General features: G+C 47.4%; 1 protein-coding gene across 3 annotated transcripts in view; it reads left to right on the top strand.

Annotated features, from left to right (window-relative positions):
* agtrap (angiotensin II receptor associated protein) overlaps positions 1 to 25218 on the top strand; it is a 108752-nt gene that overhangs the window by 43748 nt on the left and 39786 nt on the right. Inside the window, exon 5 of one of the 3 annotated variants that reach the window (XM_089125342.1) lies at positions 23871 to 24329. The exons of 1 other annotated variant lie outside the window; for it this stretch is intronic. In XM_089125342.1, the coding sequence (XP_088981468.1) occupies positions 23871 to 24010 (140 nt within the window). In that variant the 3' untranslated portion in view covers positions 24011 to 24329. Of the gene's footprint in view, positions 1 to 5739; positions 5874 to 23870; positions 24330 to 25218 lie in introns of those variants that run through there. One more of the 3 variants, XM_039653610.2, reaches the window with a different exon arrangement.

Below are 25218 nucleotides of genomic sequence, written 5' to 3'. Positions count from 1 at the left end.
GGGCGAGGGGGGTTCATCCTTTTGGCTCCCCTGAGGAAGCGGATGATTAGCTCGTCTTTGCCCAGAGACTGGGCGCGCCGGGGTTCAACGAACGCCGCGACGGCTGCCACGTAAACCTTAAGAGTGGATGGGGACCTGCCCTTATCCAGCATCTCCTGAAGGAACACGAGCAAAGACAAAACCTCGCACGTCCGTGGGTCCAAATTTTTGTCGGTGCACCATTTGGAGAACATAGACCATTTTGCCGCATAGAGCTTTCTGGTAGAATCCGCTCTGGCGTGTTTGATCGTGTTCAGAACCCCTTCTGGCAATTCGACGCGTAGTCGTTGGTCACCCATGCATGAAGCGCCCAGCGCTGTGGATAGGGATGCCAGATCGAGCCGCGGGCTTGAGTGAGGAGATCTGCTCTGATTGGAATGGGCCACGGGGCTGTCTGTGACAGCCGCGTTAGCTCCGGGAATCAAATCTGATTCTCCCAGCGCGGGGCTATGAGGAGCACCGAGTGGCGTGAGTCCCTGATTCTCGGAATGACCTGCGGTAGCAGAGAAATCGGGGGAAAAGCATAGAGCGGGCGGCGGGGCCAATCCTGGGCTAGCGCGTCCTCGCTCTTTGAAAAGAATATTGGGCAGTGAGCGTTCTCTTCTGACGCGAAAAGATCTATCTCCGCTCTGCCGAATAGGCGCCACAGTGTTTGGACTGTTTGAGTGTGCAGGGACCATTCTCCGGGGGAGACCAGGTTCCTGGACAGCATGTCTGGGCCGTCGTTCAGATGGCCCGGTACGTGCGTCGCTCTGAGCGAGAGCAGGTGACTCTGAGACCACAATAGGATGCGGCGTGTCAGATGAAAGAGATTCTTGGATCTGACGCCGCCCTGACGGTTGATGTATGATACCACAGCCATATTGTCGGAGCGAATCAGGACGTGGTGACCGTGTATGCGCGGGAGGAAAAACAGCAGCGCGTTCTCGACCGCGATCATTTCCAGACAGTTTATGTGTAGGGAACTCTCGTGGCTCGACCACTGGCCGGCGGCCGGTGAGCCCTCGCAAACCGCACCCCAACCCGAGTTGGATGCGTTTGTCGAGATGACTTTCCGGCGAGAAAAAGTCCCCATGGTAACGCCCCTCTGAAACCACTCGACTACTGACCATGGCTGCAGTGCAGTGATACATGTCTGAGTAATCTTGATCATCTGGCGGCCCGTCGTCCACTCGTGGTGGGATACGCGGCTCTTTAACCAGAGTTGAAGGGGGCGTAGTGCATAAGACCCAGCTGTAGCACAGCGGAGGCTGAAGCCATATAACCCAGCATCCTCTGAAACGATTTCAGGGATGTATGGGTACCCATCTGAAAAGAGGCGGCTAGGCGCTGAACACGGCGCGCACGCTGTGTGGATAAGCGAGCCGTCATAGTGACAGAGTTCAAATCTATTCCAAGGAACGAAATAGTTTGACTGGGCTGGAGAGAGCTCTTTGTCCAGTTGACAGAGAGTCCCAGCGCTTCCAGATGGTTGAGGAGAACTGTGCGGTGCGACAGTAGCTCCGTCTGGGAATCTGCTAGAATCAGCCAGTCGTCCAGATAATTCAGTATGCGCAGCCCCTGACTTCGCAGGGGGCGAGCGCTGTATCAATGCACTTCGTGAACGTACGGGGTGCTAAGGATAGGCCGAACGGGAGAACGGCATACTGGTAAACTTGGCCCTCGAAGGCGAAACGTAGGAATGGCCTGTGATGAGGGTTTATCTGGATCTGAAAATAGGCGTCTTTCAGGTCTAGAGAGATGAACCAGTCCCCCTGGCGGACGTGCGCGAGGAGTTTCTTGACTGTGAGCATTTTGAACGGTCTCTTCATGAGCGCTTTGTTCAAAGCCCTGAGATCTAAGATCGGCCTGAGGCCGCCGTCTTTCTTGGGAACCAGAAAATAACGGCCGTAAAACCCAGACTCGGTCATAGATGGCGGGACTCTCTCTATAGCGCCCTTCTGCAGTAGCTTGGCTATTTCTAAGCGAAGCGTGTTCATAGCAGCCGGGCTGACAGTGGATTCGAGCCGCACACGCGAGCGTGGCGGGCGGCGACGAAACTGTAATCGATAGCCGTTCTTTATTATGCTTAAAACCCACGGGGAGATGCCGGGGATGGATTCCCACGCTTCGCAGCATGCGGCTAGTGGTTGAATGGCAATTTCGCCCTGATTGCTGCACATAGCGGTCTGGACACTGTGTGTGGGCGCGCTTAGAGTGTGTGTGGCAACGGGACTTACACTCAGAGAGGAGTTTATGGGCCGTGAGACAGAGCGGGCAGAGGGGGGACACGCGCACGGGCTCGTGGGCGTGCTTATGTTCTCTGCTACTGGAGCGGAAAGAGCTCGCTCCGTGAGAATGGGCTCTGTGAGAGACCCTGGGCATATGGTGCTTGTGTGTGTAAGTGAGCACATGCTTGTGGGCACATATTTTACACTTGAGGCTTTTATGCTCTTTTTGTGAACTCTCTGGGTAGCCGTGAAAACGGCTTTTAGTCGCTCGCAAGCGGGCAGGGAAACCGGCTTGTTTGTGGCGGTAAACTCTACTGAAGTCAGCGGTGAGACAGGGACTAACAGTGGGCGAAGCTTTGACGGCGGTCCGGCCGCGGCAGGAGAAAGCCGTCTTTTTCTCAGCTGTGCTAGGCAGACTTCTGTTGATCGGGCTTCAGCGCGATCTTGGGTCGAGGCCCCCGGGGAGGAGGCTGTCTGCGGCGGCTGTCTGAGCGAGAACGAGGGCGGCCGCCCTGTCTACGCTGGGGCTGCTGAGCTTGCTGAGGCGGGCGCTGCTGTGGGGTTCTGGCAGGCGGCTCGTGAGAGCGGCCCGTCGAAGAGCTCGAGCGGCGGGGCAGGAACAAGTTCATGGCCTGAGTCGCTTTCTGTACCTCGGAGAAGCGGTCAACGATGCCCGTGACGGCAGATCCGAAGAGCCCGGTAGGAGATATAGGCCCGTTGAGGAACACGGCGCGTTCTGACTCTCCCATGTCGGTAAGCGTGAGCCATAAGTGTCTCTCAGCGACACAGAGGGCGGCCATGCATCTCCCCAGGGCTTGTGCGGCGGCTTTTGTGGCGCGAAGGGAAAGATCCGTAGCGCTTCTCAGATCCGAAAGGACGGGCGGGTGCCTCCCGCTGCTCGCCATTTCGCACAAGATGTCGCTCTGGAGCACCTGGAGGACAGACATCGAATGCAGTGCTGAAGCGGCCTGACCGGCGGCGGAATAGGCGCGGGCATGGAAGTTAGAGGTCGCTCTGCACGCTTTAGAGGGAAGCGTATGGGAAGAACGCCATCTAGCAGAGGGCGGGCAGAGATGAGCGGCGACCGAGTCCTCGACGGGCGGCATGGCAGTATAACCCTTCTCGGCGGCTCCGTCCACTGAGCGCAGCGAAGCGGACACATCGGAGCGATTACGAGCCGAAAGAGGAGCATTCCAGGATTTCGTGAGCTCGTTGTGTAACTCAGGCAGGAATGGTGCAGCCCGGCTGCAGGCGGGGGCCGGGCGCCGGTGCAGGAACTTCCCATCCATGCGGTTCGGTGGTTGCTCAGGGGGAGGAGACCACTCGAGACCCAGGCGGCTAACGGCCTGTGAAAGGAGGCGCGTTAGTTCCTCTTCGATGCCGGCGCGGGTCCCCGCAGACTCTCTCGTTGATGAGCCGATCGACGACCACTCCTCGCTGTCAGAAGCGTGCAGCGAACAAGAGTCCTTCTCATCCGCGGTGTCATCGGAGGCGACAGAGCGGCCACTCGGCGGCAACTGTAAGTCCGGCAGGGGCGGAGAGGGAGAGCGGTCGGTGGGCGGCGGCGGCGGCCCACATGGATCCGCAGGGGGCTCCGGCAGCCTCTGGGAGCGGCGTTTTTTCTTCCGCGACGAAGTGAGAGGCGGCGCTGGAGCGGTTTTGACCGCTTGTAGTCGAGCCCGCAGGGATGACAGAGGCAGGTCCTCGCAGTGGTCGCATCCTCCGTTGGCGAGGGCGAGCTCTGCGTGTTCCACTCCGAGACAGAGAGCGCAGATGGGGTGGCGGTCTCCATCCTCGAGCGGAGAGCGGCATGAGCCGCAGGAATTACGAGGCATCTTTAAAAAGACGCTCGTGCTCTTTTAGGAGTATGGAATAGAAAGGATACGCGTCGGATGGCGCTAGCTTGCTGGGCGGCTGAAGGTGGCAGACGGCCGGCTTCCTCAGACTCCGGAGCTCGCTAGAGGTTGCCTTCTCGACGACGGCGGCTTCTTCCCAGGACAGCGGATGCGTGTAGCTCGCTGAATGAAAAAGAATCGACGAACTAGCTGGGAGAGCGACCTTTATACACTGTAGCCACGCCCCTTTTGGCGGGCTGTGACGCAGTGAGCGAGCGCCGTCCGCTCATTGGGCGCGGACTCAGCGCCGCTCTCCTATAGGTTCGTGCATTCTCTCTGAGCGAACCAATGAGCCGCTAGCTAGCCCGCTCATGGTCTGCCTCAGAAGAGACTGCGTTGACAATGATTACAAATTATGGAATAATTTTTGGCTTCAACTTCTCAGCAAAGATGAATCTTTCCCGTAGCGTAAGCTAGCTTACGCAATACGAGAGAACCTCTCGTAAGAGAACCCCCTCTCTACAGGAACACTCGAGACAGGGAGGCTATCTTGGCGAGCTTGGTCCACTCTGGATAGATTTCGTTGAAATCGCGCCGTCTGAACTTGGCATAACTTACATTCGCAGCAGAGCATGTGAGCAGAGTGGAGCGTCTCCTCGTCTTTTCCCCGCCTGACTAAAGTTGCTTGCATTGTATTCAGCATCCCCAAGCGAGTCTGCAGCGCAGAGAGGGTTTTCTCCGCTGCTGGCCTGCTTTCAAGAAATCACCGCATTTGTCTGAAGCCTCAGACATTGTCCAAACTCGTGTTCTTGAAGGTGAACTCAAAAGAAATGTATTCTAGATAAGGAAAGCAATTCTTTGTTCTTCTTCTTTTTTTTTTTTAAGTTTGAGACAATTTAAATTGTCATCCACGTGCTCTCTGCGCAAAAGTTCAGTTGGATATAGCCTATAGGTGTCTGGTGGCCTAATAGTTAATTTACCAAAATTTATTTAATATAACACATTGATGTTGATGTAGATGATTTTTATTTATATAATTAGGCCCATTGATTTGTTTAATTTTACTTTTTTTTTTTTGAACAGATGATATAGGTGTGAGAAAGTCTCACTGATGACACTGATTTATAACATGAATATATAAGAGCGCTCTCTTCCCGTTTGCGGGGACTCTTATTTTGGCGGAATGCAGCTTGTTCGGTGGATTACCTCAGAGCGCAGTGCGCGTGCGATTCAGTCTGGTATCAACTGTTATCTTCAGTGAGAACGGGCTGTGAAATTCCCTTACTGAATGCCGTTTAAGATCGTTGTTGTGCTACTTCGAGTGTTGAAGTTGTGTGCGTCCAGAGAGAAAGTGAGTTTGTAAATTTCACTATGTTACTCGAGTTAAGTTGATTGTTGTTCACTGTATAGAGAAGTTAAGAGAGTGACGACACAAATGGATGCTAATGTGAAGTATAGCAGTATTTGAGTTATCATCCAGTACAGTGTAATCATGTAAGCTGTGTAGCTTTATGGTTTATGTTCTACTGTATTTAAAGGAAACACTGTGTTGAGGGAAGCCAGTAGTTTTAATGTTATTTATGTTGTCATAAATGTGATGGAGATAATGAAAAGGCATTGTTTGTTAGAGCATATCTTTTATTTGTTTGTTACAGACCACACACATATGCTGATTCACTTCTATGGACATAAAGCACGAGACGATACAGAGTGTCAGTGAAATGTGCACAACATTGTTTAACTCAACCTAATAGGATCTGGCTCCCCCTCTGCTTGTTCAAATAAATCTGTTGAACTGGATTCCTTCTCCGACTTTGGTGTTCTAACCGGCACACCCGTATCAGCTTCATCTTAGCAACAGCTAGCACCTTACAGTCCTTAGCCTCCAGGCGTGTAAAGTAACGAATTACAAATACTCACGTTACTGTAATTAAGTAGTTTTTTTCAGAAATTGTACTTTTTTGAGTAAGTTTAAAATTGTGTAATTTTACTTTTACTTGAGTACATTTTAAGTGATGTATCGGTACTTTTTCTCCGCTATTTTCCTTCTGTTTGTGGCCGTTACTCGTTACATGCTTGTTTTAATTTTATTTTAATCCATCAACGTGATTGGATCGAGTAATCGGTTGTGACTGTCATCAATTCAAATTAAGCATAGAAAACTTACCGCCTATTCCTGCTGTTACTCGTGACTGCGGTGGAAGTGCATTCATCACGCATCAATTCAATCCAGATCAGCGTCTTCCTCTAATATGCTAAGGTACATTTCACATTTCTGCTTAATATGATATTTATATAGGCTGGCCTGTCTACATGGCCTAACATTTGGTCTGAGGTTGGGGGAATTGCGAGACGAGTTCATAATGCGGTGAATTCCCGCTCCCATTTACTTCACAATCACAGGAGAGACGCGCGTCACGATCTGTGCACTGCCGCATCTTGCGCTCGCCATGCCGCCAGATTCAGAATCAGTGCACCATGTCGTTAACTTGAACTGCATTACTTAATAAGAAATTAGCACAGCTCGTTAATAAACAGCGTTTTTTGATTGATCCATTATGCGATCCATCTTCATTTGGCAAGTGCACTTGCGCAAAAACATTTTCCATGCTGAACTTTTTTTTGTGTGGATGCTGCTGATAAAACGGCTTCGCCGAGACTTCAGAGACAAAGTGTGTTTGTTTCTTTTGTAAAAGTTTCCTGGATATAACTTTCCTATTTAATGCACAATTGTCCTTTCAAATTATATTATCAGCATTACAATGTGAGTAAATGTAGCCGTGTAAAATGTAAGGGATGATGCCATCCTTCTAGAACAATGCATTTACGTTTAAATTGTAACATATTTAATAGCATGGAATTAAAGTGTGTAATTAGTGTTAGCTCACTATCTTAGCCTTTTTCAGTGCATTAGTTGAGGTAGTATGATAATATTAGTGATTCTCATTTATCAAAACACTAACATTGGTACCGTTTTGGAGAGAAATTGGGTATTTTTTTATTTTATTCAACCCATCTCTTGGTGTGTGATGTTGAACTATCATATGAGTTTCTAAAGGTTTTTGAATTATTTGCACAGTTATGAATATTGATATTTTATGTGCAACAATAACATGCTCAGGCCTAGTGGCTTTTCGCCTAATTTTAAATGCTTTCCCCCCCAAATAATATGATTTAAATGGTGATGAGTGTACTGATTTGATGCATTTTAAAAAGATGGATGATAGATATTCTTCAATCTTTCTTACTAAGAACAAAGTATAATGTGAATTCCAGTATGTGCATTTTTTTAATTTATAAATTGTAGTGCACAGTGTTTATTATAAGGGTTAGAATCCGCACCTCAGTACTCACTACTCACTACTCTTGAGTACTTTTAAATAAGCTACTTTTTTACTTTTACTCAAGTAGTTTTTTGGACAAGTACTTTTTACTCTACTCACACTACATTTTTTGGAATGTAATGGTACTTTTACTTGAGTATGTTTTTTCAGTACTCTTTCCACCACTGTTAGCCTCTCAGTTACATTTGGTCCTTCGAGCCGGATTCAAGCTGTTTCGGGAACATGCAACAAAGCAGTGAAGCATCCTGGGTCCCATCGACTCGACCTAAGAGACAACGAAGACTGCCACAGTATCTTGAGGACTATGTGGTTGGTCCAGTGAGCCAACAGGAATGTGTTCCATCACGTACAAGTTTGTTACAGCATATGCATGGGCTAGAGGGGTGGAGCTCTCATCATGAGGGAGCAGTTATGATGACGCCTGAGGAAAATGCACATGTCACAAAGTCCCCTCGTCAGGTTCAATGGGACACAGATATAAGTGTGCATGACGAAGAGTATTCTCCCAGCTATGATACGCGTTCAACTGGCCGACGTGTGGAGTGGACAGACACTCTAACACCCTATGCAGAGGATGGAAATGAGCTGTATGAGATGCGTAGAGAGAATACATCATTATGCCGACCAGAAGAGAGCAGGCAGAGCGGTCGTGCACAGCTTTGGGGGATCCAGAGGGAAACGCATTCGCCTGTGGCCCCAGTCAAGACACTGCAGAAGACACGACAAGAATCGTGGCCAGTGCCACCGCCTCCTCTTAAGGATCACTTTCCAACCCAAGGGAGAGAAGAAGAGGATGACGACTGGCTACCTCCTCCACCGTGGCCCTCTGCTGAACCACCGCCAATGCCTCCAGGGGGTGAGGAGACACAGATGGTTACTATGATAGATAAAATGATGAAGGAACTCCAACTACTCCGAGACAGTGCTGCATCTAACTCAGCAACTAGAAGTCATCTGTCTTCAACCCCTAAGAGACCACCAGCTTGGAAGCTTGATGATACTCAGCCTCCGACTCACTGGTCGCAGTATTACTCACCAGGGATCAACTCTCCTCCTGTCATGGACTCGGCTAAATCTGGGCCTCCACCTAAACACGTACCAAGGCCTCATATGAGTCATCGTACCCCCTATCAGGACGTACCCTATCAGCCTTCATCAGCAATGGCGAAGGAAAAGGAATACCATGGGCCAATGCCGAAAATCCCCCTTTTCATCCACAGGGACCCCATGGAATTCTCCCGCCTGAAGCTCGCCCTAAAAAATCTGTTGCCTATGGATGCCACTGAGCTCTTCAAATATCAGGTTCTTGTGGATCATCTGAGGTTGGAGGAGGCCTGCCTTACAGCTGACTCGTACATCAATTCACCGATGCCGTTCTCCGATACAATGGCCGCATTGAATGAGAAGTTCGGTCAGCCACATCAGGTCGCCTTAAAGAGAATTGCTGCTGTCATGGACTCACCAGAGGTCAGACGGGGAGATACAGCAGCATTCGAGAAGTTTGCTTTGCATGTTCAATCACTAGTGGGCATGTTAAAGACCCTGGGCTCTGATGGAGAAGTTGAGCTAAGATGCGGCTCACACGTTGCACGGCTACTCTCGAAACTTCCGCCTGAATTGAGGGCAAGTTTCCGCCGTCAGATGTATCACCGACCTGGCTGTACTCATACCCTGCTTGACTTAGCAGAGTGGCTCCAGTATGAGTCGTGGTGTCAGAGTTATGACGTCTCATCTGAGACCCGAGTCCACGGGTCACTGAGCCACAAAGCTGAGAAGCGACACAATAGATCATCGGCTACCGTGTTACATGGGGTGGAGAGCTCTGGAGATGGTAAGACCATAAAGCCAGAAGGTCAGAGTCCCTCAGATCTCAGAAGGCGAGGCAAGATAAAGCAGTATTGCCCATATTGTGAGAGTTCGGAACATTTCTTGAATAAGTGCCCAGCCATTCAGAAGTTCACAAGGGAGGAAGTCATAGAATGGATCAAGGTGAATAAAAGATGCTGGAGATGTGGGAGGTCCCACCAAGCCACACAATGCGACCTCAAAAGACTTTGTGATCTGTGCCAAGGAAAGCACCTGAGAGTTCTCCATAGTGTGAACACCCGTCCCGCTGCAGAGCCACCCAAAGTCTAGTTAACAGCGGTACCGAGGTTCTTTACCTGGACCGGCCATCAACTTCCAATCGTGTCCTATTAAAGGTTGTGAGAGTGCTTCTACGGAACAAGGATCGTACTCTTGACACATATGCGGTATTGGATGATGGATCGGAACGGACAATGCTCCTTCCAGAAGCTGTTGACCGACTTGGATTGCAAGGTAGACAAGAGAATCTTGTCCTCCGCACAATACGTCAGGATGTTCAAACATTGAAGGGATCATCCGTCTCATTCTGCATATCACCTCTTGCACATCCCAGAAGAAACTTTCAAGTTGCAGAGGCATTCACTTCACAACGTCTCAGCCTGGCGGATCACTCATATCCCATCTCCATGTTGAAGAGGAAATATAAGCATCTGGCAGACCTCCCCATTGAACCATTCGAGCATGTCAAGCCACTTGTATTGATAGGAGCTGATCATCCCCATCTGCTTACTCCCGTTGAGCCAGTGAGGTTAGGCCCTCCAGGAGGACCGGCAGCTATCCGTACCAGACTGGGTTGGACGCTTCAGGGGCCGACTCACCTCATTCAGTGGATAGCATGCACACAACAGTGCCTCCTTACCAGTGTTTCACCGCAGACAATCGAGGAATGTTGAGAAACTCTGGCAGATGGATGTGCTGCCTTTCCAGAGTGACAAGATGGTGGTGAGATCGAAGCAGGACAAGGAGGCAATAGAACAGTTGGAGGCAAAGACAAGAAGAGTAGAGGTTGCTGGCATCCTCCGGTATGCTACTCCGTTGCTACGGAAAAGGGACATGCCACTGTTCCAGGCAACCAAAGAGGCCGTTCTCCCGAGCTTGAGGAGTACAGAGAAGCGATTGACAAAGGACCCTCAACGTGCCAGAGCCTACTGTGAGGCAATTAATCAGCTGGTACAATCAGGAGCTGTAAAGAAATTGGGCCCAGGCGAGATCTCAAAGACTGGTGAAACATGGTACATACCTCATCACCTAGTAAGCCACAATGGGAAAGATCGGCTTGTTTTCAACTGTTCCGTGGACTGAATCTGAACGATGCCCTTCTTCCAGGACCGACCTTGGGCGCATCTCTTCTTGGTGTTCTGCTTTCCTTGCAGCGAGATCAAGGGTCGCTCCTCGGCGACAACACTCCATTCCACGTCTAGAGCTCTGTGGTGCACTGACAGCAGCCCAACTGGCAAAGATGTTGGAGGCGGAGCTGACCTTGAAGGTTGACCAGACTATACTTTGGAGTGATTCAACCACAGTGCTCTCCTGGCTGCAGTCGGAGTCGTGCCGTTTTAAAGTATTTGTGGGCACCCGTGTTGCTGAAATTCAGGAGCTCGCAGAACCCAGCGCATGGCGTTATGTGGACTCCTCACTGAATCCCGCCGATGATGTCACACGGGGTAAGACTGTTGGGGAGCTTGCCTTGCCTAATCGCTGGAGCCAAGGGCCCTCTTTCCTCCTTAAGGGACTCGTCGAATGGCCGTCCCAATCACCTAAGCCATCAGTTTCAGATTCGTCAGAGTACAGGAAGTCAGTGTCTTGTGGTATTGTGACTAAAAGCGACTGGCCATGTTCTCTACAAGGAGGCCAACACACTTGGAAGGATCTCATTGAGGCTACTGTGCGTGAGCTTCACGGGGCGGCTGGACAGGGTAGTGCTGTTACTGCTTCAGATTACCATCAAGCAGAAATGACAATCTACAAGAGGATCCAGCAAGACTGTTTCCCAGAAGAATGGCATCACTTCAAGAAGGGCAAGTCAGTACCGAATAGTAGTCGCCTACTTACCTTGTCCCCAGAGTTAGACCCTAAGGAGGCGATCATACGTGTCGGTGGTAGATTGCGGCGGGCTGAAGCTCTCGATTCTGCTTTTAAACACCCGATCGTACTGGATCCTGGGCATCCAGCAACCAAGCTACTTATACAGGACTATGACAGTCGTCTCTGTCACCCTGGACCTGAACGGGTTTACGCAGAAATGCGCCGCACCTTTTGGATCCTACGTGGGAGAGAGGCAATCTGTCATGTTTAACATCTCTGTAAGGAATGTCGAAGGTGGAAGGCTAAGCCTTCGGTGCCAAAGATGTCGGACTTACCTGTGGCCCGTCTGCGTCTATATAAGCCAGCCTTCTATTCCACAGGTGTAGACTGTTTTGGGCCTTTCCAGGTGAAGTTGGGACGCCGCTCCGAGAAGAGATGGGGTATTATATACAAATGTCTCACTACGCGAGCGGTGCACCTGGACCTCTTACATAGCTTGGATTCAGACTCCTTCCTAATGAGGCTCAGGAGATTCATTGCCCGTAGAGGTCCGCCGGCTGAACTCTACTCGGATCAGGGCACAAATTTCAAAGCAGGAGAGAAAGAGCTTCGCGAGAAATTTGACGGTCTTTCCTCAGAGCTTCAACAACTTCTAGCGAAGCAGAAGATTGCCTTTCACTTCAACCCTCCGGCAGCACCCCATTTCGGTGGGGCATGGGAGCGAGAGATAAGATCGGTCAAATCTGCTTTGTACACAGTTGTAGGAGCTCAGCCGGTCTCTGAGGAAGTACTCCGTACCGTCTTGTTGGAAGTCGAGGCGATACTAAACTCAAAGCCACTGGGATATAGCTCCGCCAATATAGCAGAAATGGATGCAATCACTCCGAACATCCTCTTGATGGGGCGGCTAGATGGTGCTTTACCCCAGGTGGTATACAACAAGAGTGAAGGCTTGAGCAGGAAAAGATGGAGGCACTGTCAGGTCTTGGCAGACCACTTCTGGTCTAGGTTTATAAGGTACTACCTGCCCACCTTGCAGCCTCGACAGAAGTGGCATACCACCACAGGGGATCTTGCGGTCAACTCTGTTGTTCTGATGATGGGCCCACAGCTTCCCAGGGCTCTTTGGCCAGTCGGCAGGGTGACTAAAGTACATCAGAGCGCTGATAGTCGTGTAAGGTCAGCAGACGTCCGGATCAAGGACAGAGTCTACACCAGACCAGTTGCCCGTCTCATCCCCCTTCCAGCCATCCCAGATTCATAGGAGGAGACGAATTCCATTGTAGTGCCCCGGAAGAGGGTGAACAGTGAGCCTTCCTCTGGAGCAAATTGCATGCAATTTGGGGGCGGCTGTGAGAAAGTCTCACTGATGACACTGATTTATAACATGAATATATAAGAGCGCTCTCTTCCCGTTTGCGGGGACTCTTATTTTGGCGGAATGCAGCTTGTTCGGTGGATTACCTCAGAGCGCAGTGCGCGTGCGATTCAGTCTGGTATCAACCGTTATCTTCAGTGAGAACGGGCTGTGAAATTCCCTTACTGAATGCCGTTTAAGATCGTCGTTGTGCTACTTCGAGTGTTGAAGTTGTGTGCGTCCAGAGAGAAAGTGAGTTTGTAAATTTCACTATGTTACTCGAGTTAAGTTGATTGTTGTTTACTGTATAGAGAATTTAAGAGAGTGACGACACAAATGGATGCTAATGTGAAGTATAGCAGTATTTGAGTTATCATCCAGTACAGTGTAATCATGTAAGCTGTGTAGCTTTATGGTTTATGTTCTACTGTATTTAAAGGAAACACTGTGTTAAAGTTTGAGGGAAGCCAGTAGTTTTAATGCTATTTATGTTGTCATGAATGTCAAGTCAAGTCACATTTATTTATATAGCGCTTTTCACAATACAGATTGTATCAAAGCAGCTTCACACTGATAACATGAAAGTAGCACAACACAGGATTAACAACATTGCTAAACACTAAATAATCCCAACTGAGCAAGCCCAAAGCAAGCCAAAAGCAAGGCGACAGTGGCAAGGAACCAAAACTCCATCAGATTGGATGGAGAAAAAACCTTGGGAGAACCCAGGCTCAGTCGGGGGCCAGTTCTCCTCTGGCTTACATTCATATTGTTTAAATATAAATATTAAATATAAATATTGTTTATGAATAAAACGGCGCCATAACATATCGCAGGCGTTGAGTCGTCTCTTCACAGGCGTTGAGTCGTCTCATCACAGGCGTTGGGGCATCCGAAATCCCCGTGAGAGGCTGGACACAAAACTGGACCTGACGAACGCCATTTTTCTCGGGACAAGCGTCCCGAGATAACAGCAGAAAGGCAGATGGGAAATAATTAGCATAGCTGATGTTCATACTGATTTCCGTTATATGGGAGTCGGTATGTGATGGAGATAATGAAAAGGGATTGTTTGTTAGAGCATACCCAGCTGGCATTTTAACGTTGATTCACCGGTGAAACAACGTCAGGGACCAAGGTTGGATCAACATTGGATTATGTTTCGATTTTACAAATCTAATCAACGTTGATTTTGCAACGTTGTTTCACCGTTGACATCATGAATGTTGTTTCACTGTTGATGTCGCGACGTTGTTTCATGGTCTCTCCTTTCAATATGGGTGAGTAAAGGTTGTATGTCGAAGTTAAACCAACATTTAATTATGCTTCGGTTTTGCAAATTGAAACGTTGCTATCGTGACGTTGTTTTAGTCTTACCTTTCAACATGGGAGAATACAATTATACATATTACAACGTAGTTTGAATTTGGAACACGATCATGACAATGCTAACTGATTTAGTGATTAACTGTATATTCTGTAGCCTACACTAAAAAAATTATTAATGTCAAATGACTGACAGCAATGGCTTAATTACAAACACATTTAATAAAGAGTTAGCACATGCTCAGGATTGTAAAACAAGTTTTATTTTGGAAAACAAAACAAAAAAGTCTAAAAATACTTTCTACATCTGAAAACTTTAACTTGCAGTGTTTTCAAAGTAAAGTACAAATATGAATGCAATACTTAAAAGACAGTTTTTGTTCAAGTAAAACTTAGATGAAATACATTTAATATTTAAAATGTACAGTAACAGTAGAAAAAAAACTAAGCATCTCAATAAAATGCGACAGTCTTTTGCATTGCTCTAGTAGAGTCCCAGCTCGAGGTCCGTTCTGATGCCATCGCTTCCTCTTTTTCCCTCTTCACTTCTTGTCTGCTCTCTGTACGATCCTGTAGCCGTACTGGTTACAAGAGGTAAAAACGATATATAAATACAGTTCGTTTTCTCACACAAACCGCTCGTTTCGTGTCTTAGGCCATCAATGTGTACTTACATTTACGAGTCATTAACCCCCTGAGCCCGACGGCGTCGTCGACGATGCCACACGTCACCTCCGATAAATGTTTACATAACTCGATGACAGATTTATCGATTTTCTTACCGTTTTTTCCAGCAGAAAGCTAACGAGCTAGCCATCACGGGGGTGTCTTTCGGGTCTTTCTAGCCTTTACAGAAGGTTTTCTATCCAGCCTGGAACTTGTGCTTCCTTTCAGAGGTTTTCAGCAATAAATCCAAACGCTTTATGTCAAACTTTGATAATCTTGAAGCCCATAATTCATAAATATTCGGTCATTTTTGCCGCTAGCTTGATGCTAGCGGACATCCTGGATATCACGTGATGTTTTCACGTGATGGTTTTTGACCAATTACAGGCTGATCCGTTGTAAACATTGGTGTGCGTCATTACGCATGAACCAAGCGCTGATATAGTGTAGAGAGATAGAGAGACTCACGGAGACGCGCGATTCACAGAGAAACACAGCGAAATGGACGTAAATAAAGCGCTGGTCTATTTTGGTGCATTGCAGGATGAAGGATTTTCAGGAGAACAGAGCTTTTTGACAGATGAGGAACTAGATTACCAGGATAGACCCAGCTGAAGTGCCATTTATTTATTTACTGTAAAAAAGTATTATAGTAGTATAAATGTATTATAAAAGAATAAAAAGAACATAATAAATAAAAGAATAAATAAAATAGAAATGCAAAACCTGTGATGTGGCCCTCTGTGTGATTGCTGATAGGAACTGTTTTGAGGCTTGGCACCAGTGAATTTCATGAGGCCCCAAACGCCTGGACTTCTTTTGGAAAAATGTCAATATTTTTTGTTCTGTACAAGTTATAATGTTTATTCCTGTGCTCCAGGACTCCAAAGACATGAACAAACTATTTTCCAGAGGAAAATTGCTTAGCTTTTATTTATTTGTGTGTGATTTCAATAAATAATTGAGTGATTCCATTTCCGATTTATTTTTTCATTTGTCTTTATGGTCCCATAACTTATTTTACATTCAGGTGACATCAATGTAACACAAATATGCTGAAAGTTCAATTTGTCCTGAAAAAAAAGAGGTGTGTCAATTGTCTGTGCACCAAAGGGTTGATATTTTACAAGCTTTTTTAGTAAATGACACCAGACGGAAAATTTATTGTAAAAATACCCTTAGGTCTCAGAGGGTTAAATCATGATTAATTTGGACTTCTCTGTGCATGCTCTTCGAGGTGGGCCCCATAAATTTCCATTACATGACTGACAGACAAGAACGGTTTGACCTAAAAATGTCAAAATTGAAAATACTGTTGAAACAAAGACACCATCTTGGATGCCTTTGAGGTAAGATAAAACATATCAAAAATTAATTTCAAAGTGAACTATCCCTTTAAACCGTGATTCATTTTTCAGGATTCGTTGAAAGTTCAAGAGAAAAGCAATTAATTAAAAAAAATAGATATTTTGCATCACTATAAATGTCTTTACTGTAACTTTTGATCAATTTAATGTGTCCTTTCTGAAGAAAAGTATTTCTATTTTATATATATATATAAAAAAAAATCATATTGACCCCAAACTTTTGAACGGTAGTGTACATTTTTATTAAATTGAGTAAAATCATATCATAAAAGGTTGATGAATGCATACCTGAAGTGATAGCAGCTAAAGAAAAATCCTCCACCAAATTGCCAGTAATCATCTGGATCCTTGGTGAGTCTGGAAGGGGAAACAAGAAATGATTCAATGAAAAGCCCTAAAAAAGCAGGATTTTTTTTTTTACCATTCCATAAACAATTTTAAAATGTATTTAATACTACAAACGTTTGCCATTATAACACATTCACACAACATGAACAGAGTACTGACACCGCCGTCGGTGTGTGAATGAGTGTATGAATGGGTGAATGTGAGGCAAATGTAAAGCGCTTTGGTGGCCATTAGGTCTATGAAGGCGCTATATAAATGCAGTCCATTTACCATTTACCATTTTACTGTCATCTTTGAGACTGTTAGTTATTACATGATTAAAATGTAAACGCACATTTAAAGCATGGCAATCCCATCAGAAAAATGTGTATCATAGAAAGGGAAGCACACAAAAAAGCCAACTGGTACATCAAAATTAAGCCATAATATAATGTTACCTGCAGCCTTTATCCTGTTATGACATGTCTGAGGGTCTTTCCCTTACTGTTTTCCAGGACTGATGAAGGTAGGTGACATGACCTTTCTGCGGCACTTCATAGGAAGAAAGACAAAAAGTTACTCAGACTTTCTATCAGTAAATGTCTTTCTTTGATGATGAGAATCATACTTTATTAATCCCAGTGTAGGTTTTCAAAAGAGTGTGTAAAATCGACAAGAAACAAAACAAAAACAACTTACTGTAGTTGGTGGTTCCCATTCAGGGAACTTCGAGCTGCGTGTAAACGCCGTGGGAACGCCTCTGCGTGACGAGTCATGAAGCACGTATGAAATCTGTCCAATGGCGAGACGGAACGTCATAGGCGGGGTGACGTATCGACCAGGAAACTATAAAGCATCCCCGAAACACAAGCGCAACAGCTTCTGAGTCTTCACAAGCGCTCTATGTATGAATTTTGTCTGTCTGTCTAATATTGTATATTTATATATATTGATATGGCGAGCAAACAACAGCAGAATTTCAGAAAGTGTGTTCATCCCTGCCCTCGCTTCATCACGGGTGGGGATACACACGATCTGTGTGTTGTTTGTTTGGGAGTGCAGCATGCTCAGTCGGCTCTCGAGGGGGCCGGCTGTGAGCACTGCGAGTGTCTGCCCATGAAGACACTTCGCTCCCGCCGGGCACTCTTCGAGGAGAGTGGTTCGGTGCGCGCTCCCCGCGGCTCGGGTCCCGCTGCTGCCGAGGCACAGCGAAGGCTTGCGTCGTGGGGATCGCAGATGGATCTATCAGCGGGGATTGAGACGGGCCCCGCCCTTTCTCTGCCCTTACCTGGTAGATCCAGTGCCTCAGTTCTCGCTGCGGGGGTCCGCGTTGCGGTTTTCCTGCCCGGGCTGAGGCGCCATCACTTCAATTATCCAGTTCTGAGGAGCTGGATGTTGAAAGTGTGGATGCAGAGTCTATGGACTCAGTGGAGAGCGAGGGAAGCTCGTTTGCCATCCCAGTCTCCCGCGAATGTAGTAAAAAAAAAAATAAATAAATAAAAGGGAAAAAAAAAAAATGGAGGTTTTTGACTCGGGCTGTGGAAAAATTAACCATTGAATGGCCAGTTGAGAAACAAGAGTCGAGAGAGTAAAATGGATGAGAGATTTTTAATATCACACTCACTACCTCCATGCCGGTGTTTGCCCTTCTTCCCCGATCTACACACCGAGGTGTGTAGATCGTGGAACAAACCAGTGTCAGCTAGAATTTTGACACACCAGACCTCTATGTATGCTAATATTGCTGGGTCTAGGAGATATGAGTGAGGGGGAGGTCGTCGGCACTGACGTGATTAATGAGATACTGCGTCAGGCGGCAGATATTTCTCTCCGTGCCACCAAGGAGACGGCCAGATCAGTCGGCCGCTCTATGGCAGCCCTGGTGGCCACGGAGAGGCATCTGTGGCTAAATCTGGCTAATATGAAGGAGAAAGATAAAGCTTTTCTCCTGGATGCGCCGCTGTCGACCGAAAAAAACAGGCAGCGGCGCTCCAGAAATGTCTCCCCCTCCGTACTCATCCTTCGGGGGCTGCTGGGCGAGAGCAGCCCCGCCCGTCGAGAGAGCGTCGCGTCTCGGGCTCCTCCCCAGCAAAACTGGGCTGAGACGCGGCGTTCTCAGGCGAGGTCTTCCCGGGATAGAACCGATCTGAGGACGGTTATTGTCGCCAGGAAGGCTTCGTCGAAGAAGTCCTGACGCCACTGGTGTCAGGCTACTGAGGGTGGTCCCCACCGTGAGACAGAGGTGTTCGCCGCTGAATCCGGCGCCCGCTCTCTCTCGGTGCCCTCAGGGGTTCGTTCTGCCAACCCTGCCTGTAATGGGGGGTGCAGACGGTCCCAGCGAGCGATTTCCCGAGGGACGCTCGTTTGCTCCGAGGAGCGATACAGAACGGTCGTTAAACCCTGCCTGTGCGCGGTCACAGGGCGCTGTTTCTGTTTTTAAAAACTACTCCAGAGGCCAGTCTCGAGAGACTGGTACCCTTAGTAGAATTTCTGGTAGAATGGGGAAGTCTTCCAAATATATCTCGTTGGGTCCTGCAGACTATCGAACGCGGGTACGCGATCCAGTTCAGGTCGCGTCCACCTCGTTTCCGGGGGGTTTTGCCCACAGTGGTGACCCCCGAGCAGGCTCTGGTTATGGAACAAGAAGTGAAAGCTCTGCTACTGAAGGGGGCGATAGAACGAGTTCTTCCTCCCGACAGAGAGCTGGGGTATTACAGCCGGTACTTCATTGTTCCAAAGAAGGATGGGCGGCTGCGTCCGATTTTAGACCTGCGCCTCTTAAATCGGTCAGTAGGGAAGCTCAAGTTCTAAATGCTGACTCTCAAGCAGATCGTGTCACAGATCAGGTCCGAGGACTGGTTTGTCACGATAGACCTAAAAAAAGACGCGTACTTCCATATCTCCATCCTTCCGCAACATCGGAAGTTCCTGAGGTTCGCTTTTTGGGGCGAAGCGTACCAATATCGGGTCCTTCCATTCGGCCTAGCGTTATCTCCTCGAACCTTCACGAAATGCATGGACGCGGCCTTGGCCCGCTGCGTCTCCAGGGCATTTGCATTTTAAATTACATCGACGATTGGTTGATTCTGGCTCAATCAGAGCATCAGGCGATTCGGCATCGAGATGCCGTCCTCGCCCACATCAGAAGGTTGGGGTTGAGACTCAACGCTAAGAAGAGTGTGCTTTCGCCAGTTCAGCGGACCACTTTTCTAGGCGTGGTATGGGATTCGACGACGATGCAGGCACGTCTGTCGCCGGCTTGTATAGCCTCGATTATCTCGACTGTCAAGCAAGTGAAGCTAGGCCAGTCACTCACTGTAAAGGAATTCCAGAGAATTCTGGGTCTGATGGCAGCAGCATCCAATGTGTTACCGTGCGGCCTGCTGTACATGAGACCACTACAGTGGTGGCTCAGGACCAAGGGGTTCTCCCCGAGGGGAAAGCCGCTCCGCAAGATCAAGGTCACGCGACGTGGTCTCCGTGCCCTGGCTATGTGGAAAGAACCTTGGTTCCTGTCCATGGGACCTGCGCTGGGAGCCCCGTGTCGCCGGGTATCGGTGACGACGGATGCCTCTCTCACGGGCTGGGGAGCGATCATGAGTGGTCGCTCGGCCCGCGGGTTGTGGCAAGACCATCATCTCCGATGGCATATAAATTGTCTAGAGATGATGGCGGTGTTTCAGGCTCTGAAACACTTTCTCCCAGACCTCAGAGATCATCATGTTCTTGTCCGGTCAGACAACATGTCTGTGGTCTCTTACATAAACCACCAGGGGGGTCTGCAGGGACCCGTTCTGCTGAACCTGCCTGTGAGGGTGGGCGCAGACGGTCCTAGCGAGTGGTTTCCCGAGGGAAGCTCGTTTGCTCCGAGGAGCGATACAGAACAGTCGTTAAACCCTGCCTGTGCGCGGTCACAGGGCACTGTTTCTGTCTCTATAATTACTCCAGAGGCCAGTCTCGAGAGACTGGTACCCTTAGTGGAATTTCTGGCAGAATGGGAAAGTCTTCCAAATATATCTCGATGGGTCCTGCAGACTATCGAACGCGGGTACGCGATCCAGTTCAGGTCACGTCCGCCTCGTTTTCGGGGGATTTTGCCTACAGTGGTATCCCCCGAGCAGGCTCTGGTCATGGAACAAGAGGTGAAAGCTCTGTTACTGAAGGGGGCGATAGAACGAGTTCTTCCCCCCGACAGAGAGTTGGGGTATTACAGCCGTTACTTCATTGTTCCAAAGAAGCTAACGATATACGCCTCCCTCACGGGCTGGGGGCGATCATGAGTGGTCGCTCAGCCCGGGGTCTGTGGACTTTCTCCCAGACCTGAGGGGTCACCATGTTCTTGTCCGGTCAGACAGCACATCGGGGGTCTTTTTATAGACCATCAAGGGGGTCTGCACTCATGTCCATTATTCAGGCTAGCGCCAGATCCTTCTGTGGGCCCAGGGGAAGCTTCTTCTTTGGCGATTATATATCCCAGGATATTTAAATCGGGGAGCAGACATCCTGTCGAGGCAGGGGCCGAGGCCCGGGGAGTCTATGGAGTCATTTCGGTCATACCGAGGTAGGCCTATTTGAATCCAGGGACTGAGACACTGCAGGCTGTGGTTTCTCTGTATCCACCAGCCCCTCTGGGGTTGGATGTGATGGTACAGGAGTGGCCGAGGTCACCCCTGTACGCATTTCCCCCGATTGCTCTGCTCCCAGGAGTTCTGGAGAGGGTTCACCGAGTCGGGGTCTTTCTACTGTTAGTAGCCCCGCGTTGGCCGGCCCGAGTATGGATGCGGGTCGATACTTCACCCCCGCCCAGATCTATGGAGGTTGTGGCTTGGCCTCTGAGGGGGCCCAGCTCATAGAATCGGGTCTCTCGACTGAGGTCGTGGAGACCATCCTCCAATCCAGAGCTCCGTCCACGAGGAGATTATATGCCTTGAGGTGGCAATGTTTCACCTCTTGGTGGGGAGAACACCAGTTGGACCCAGTTAACTGCCCGGTGTGGCGGTGCTGGAATTCCTTTGGGGCATTTCTCCACAGGGTTATCCCACTCCACACTAAAGGTGTATGTGGTGGCCTATCTGCTTACCACGTCCCTTTGAGTGGAGCTTTTCACGGGAGATACCCATTGGTAATTCTTTTTCTTCGTGGTATTGTGAGGTCAGACCAAGAGAAACTAATCTGCTCTGCCCTCTGAGGGCTCTAGATGCTTATGTCCACAGAGCTGCCCTGTGGAGAAAGCCTGAACAGTTATCTGTTTGTTTTGGACCTCCGAAGAAAGGTTGTCCCGCATCTGAGCAGAGGTTGAGTAAGTGAGTGGTCGAGGCCATCTCATTTGCATATGAGTCCGCCGGTCAGCCTTCTCCTTTGGCTGTCTGGGCTCACTCAACCAGGGGTATGGTAGCTCCGCTCCAGGGGCGCAGGTGCTTTCGTCTAAATATGTGCCTGATTTCATACAACGGACACCTGCTCGCATGGCGGCGTTGGTATTAGCGTTCCCACGGCGTTTACACGCAGCTCGAAGTTCCCTGAATGGGAACGTCTCTGGTTACGTATGTAACCCTAGTTCCCTGAAGGGAACGAGACGCTGCGTGTCTATGCCATACTCCCAGCATGCCCGTGAGCGCTTGCTTCAGTCCTATCAGAAGCTGTTGCGCTTGTGTTTCGGGGATGCTTTATAGTTTCCTGGTCGATACGTCACCCCGCCTATGACGTTCCGTCTCGCCATTGGACAGATTTCATACGTGCTTCATGACTCGTCACGCAGAGGCGTTCCCACGGCGTTTACACGCAGCGTCTCGTTCCCTTCAGGGAACTAGGGTTACATACGTAACCAGAGACGATTTGTCTCTATTTGGGTGTTCTCTCCCCGAAAAAATCTTATTCCAATCCCAGATAGCAAACTGACATTGAATCAACGTGGAAATATGACATCGAAACAACGTTGATCTAACATTGTTTTGCTCATCGAATTAACGTTGAACCAACGTCAGACGCGTCATTCTTTCAAAACTAACGGAAAATCAACTTGAAATCAACGCGTTGTTTCAACGTTATGAAAGCAAACCAATTTTCGATTTTCATTTAGCTTTGAAGAATGCCGCGTCTGACGTTGGTTCAACGTTAATTCGATGAGCAAAATCAACGTTGTTTCAATGTCATGAGAGACGTCGTTTCCACGTTGATTCAATGTCAGTTTGCTGTCTGGGATGCTTGACCTAAAAAATATAAACAAATATAATCATTGGCAGTTATCAGTGTTCTAAGAGGTTAAGTACTTCTAACGAATAAATTAAGATTTTATCACTTTATTCCGCGACTAATTACTCATGCATTTGAGCTAACACAAACCACCACCAACAACACACAGCAGTGTCAGATGGTAACGTAAGATAAGTTAACGTTACATGAATAAACTTAATAATATCTCTAGCGCGCTTCACTAATGCAATACAAAAAATCTCATTTGCAGGCTGCATTACTATGTCCGTTAGCAGTTTGTAAAAATCTTGTCAACAGACAGTAAAAAATGAAGATAATGATCTTCTATAATGGGTGATTATCAGCTCTTAGCATTAATCTAACGTTACCCACAAAGTAAATTTACACTCTATTCAACAGATTTCAATGTAACGTTAATACCTTTTAAACATGTATTGATATTTGTTAACATAATGTATGTACGTTACCACAGTTACACTCGTACATACATTACAGGAACATAACGTTTAACGTTCACGTTAGACTGTTAAAGAATGAAAAATGTCGTCTTACCTGAAGTGATTTCGCCAGTATTTTTATATTTTTCACTGTTGAAACAACAACTGACATTATTTCAACCATATTTCAACGTTGAAGGTCGGTCATATGCCAGCTGGGTATCTTTTATTTGTTTGTTACAGACCACACACATATGCTGATTCACTTCTATGGACATAAAGCATGAGACGATACAGAGTGTCAGTGAAATGTGCACAGCATTGTTTAACTCAACCTAATAGGATCTGGCTCCCCCTCTGCATATGCTTGTTCAATTAAATCTGTTGAACTGGATTCCTTCTCCGACTTTGGTGTTCTAACCGGCACACCCGTATCAGCTTCATCTTAGTAGCAACAGCTAGCACCTTACAGTCCTTAGCCTCTCAGTTACAATAGGCCTAAGCCAATTTAAATTTTAATAGTGCGCGCTGCGCAAAAATCAGTTAGGCTTATCAAAATCTGGCCTAAAAATTAATTAGCCTACTTTTAAACATTTATCTATACATTTTTTTTTTACATTTTTGTTCATATTTTTATTTTAGTTATATTATTAGGCCCATTTATTCGTTTAATTTTACAGCAGTTTGTGTGTACAATGGTTATTAACCCATTTACATTTTTATCGTGTGTGTTGGGCAAAAGTTCAGTTATCAAAATTCTAGCCTATAGTTAATTTACTTTTAAAACTTTTATGTATATTTTTGTTTATAAAATTTGTATTAATATTATTAGGCCCATTTATTCGTTTAATTTTACAGGACTTTTTGTGTATGTGTCACGGATCCGTCTGCGTCAGCACCAGACACCTTCACTCCGCCCACTCGTTCCAGCTCCCCAGCATACTAATCACTGTCACCTGTCCGCATCAATCACCGTCCCAATCATCCTCCCTTTATAAACTCACTCCTCTCAGTCACTCACCGTCTGGTCTCGTCGACACATCGGCTACAGACTCCCGCTACACAACTACTGGCTATAAGGAATACTTACTTGGTTATTCCTTATTTGCTTCAGCCCTGTCTGCTCCTCATCCGCTCCTGGTCCCCGGTCTTCCTCTTGTCATCCGTCCGCTGCCTCAGCTCTCCGTCTTCCAGGCCTGCTCAAGATAAGAGATACATTATCAGACTGTTTCCCGCTCCATTACTGAACTTTCTCTATAATACTCACCTGCTGTCTGACCATATCACCTGTCTCAATAAACCTGGTTTACACTCATCCATCTGTGTCCTTCTAGTCTGTGACAGTATGCTACATTCCTGTTCTTGCTAGTCCTAATTTGTAATTTGAAATGAAACATTTCTGTTTGGAAAATGTTGTTGTTGGTCTTTAGTTTTTTGTAAGGTAAGGCTGAGCGTTAGCGTTAGGTAAGGTAACGCGGAGCGTTATTAACCAATTGATCCATATATAAGGCGCTCCGGATCATAAGACGCACTGTCGTTTTTTGAGAAAATTGAAGGCTTTTAAGTGCGCCTTATAGTGCGGAAAATACGGGTACATGCCGTCTTTAAATAAATGCACAAAAATATACATTTTTATTTAGCCTATATTTTAATAATGTCGTGTAAGTTTAAATGTTAGAAAAATAAATAAATAAAGACATCTTGCCATACTAAAAGGGGACCGACGTTTCTGTAGAATGACCGTATAATAAATCAACAGATCCTACTTACGTGTATGTCTGCGGATATCTAGGGATTCAGAAGGCCATCGAGGCAGTGAAGTAGATCCATGCAATCCTCGGGGAACCGATCTTGCAAGGCATCTATCAGATGTTGAACATAGGGTTCCCTGGCTTTTTTGCAAGCTTGAATGTAACGGTCGCTTGAATTGGTCACTTTGACATCCTTGTATGTGCCGTCTTTAATAACATTCAAACGCCTGTTCCTTTATAACATAGCCAAAGGTCGGTGTATTTTTGCTGTATATATTTTAGGCTTATTCTCTAATTAAGATTGTGTTAGGGGGGCTGGATTATTAGGCAATTTTAATCGGACAATTTGACCGGAGAGATTTAATTTTGTCGGACATTTAATTTTTTTCCCGGCCAATGTCCGGTAATTACCGGACAACGGAAACCCTGAAAGACACTCAAGGTCACCTTACAAA

This window comes from Pimephales promelas, chromosome 21 (genome assembly GCF_988280905.1).
Source record: "Pimephales promelas chromosome 21, fPimPro1.hap1.1, whole genome shotgun sequence".
NCBI classification, from domain to species: domain Eukaryota; kingdom Metazoa; phylum Chordata; class Actinopteri; order Cypriniformes; family Leuciscidae; genus Pimephales; species Pimephales promelas.
The sequence above is the reverse complement of the archived record's forward strand: the minus strand, read 5'-3'. Positions and strand labels throughout refer to the sequence as shown.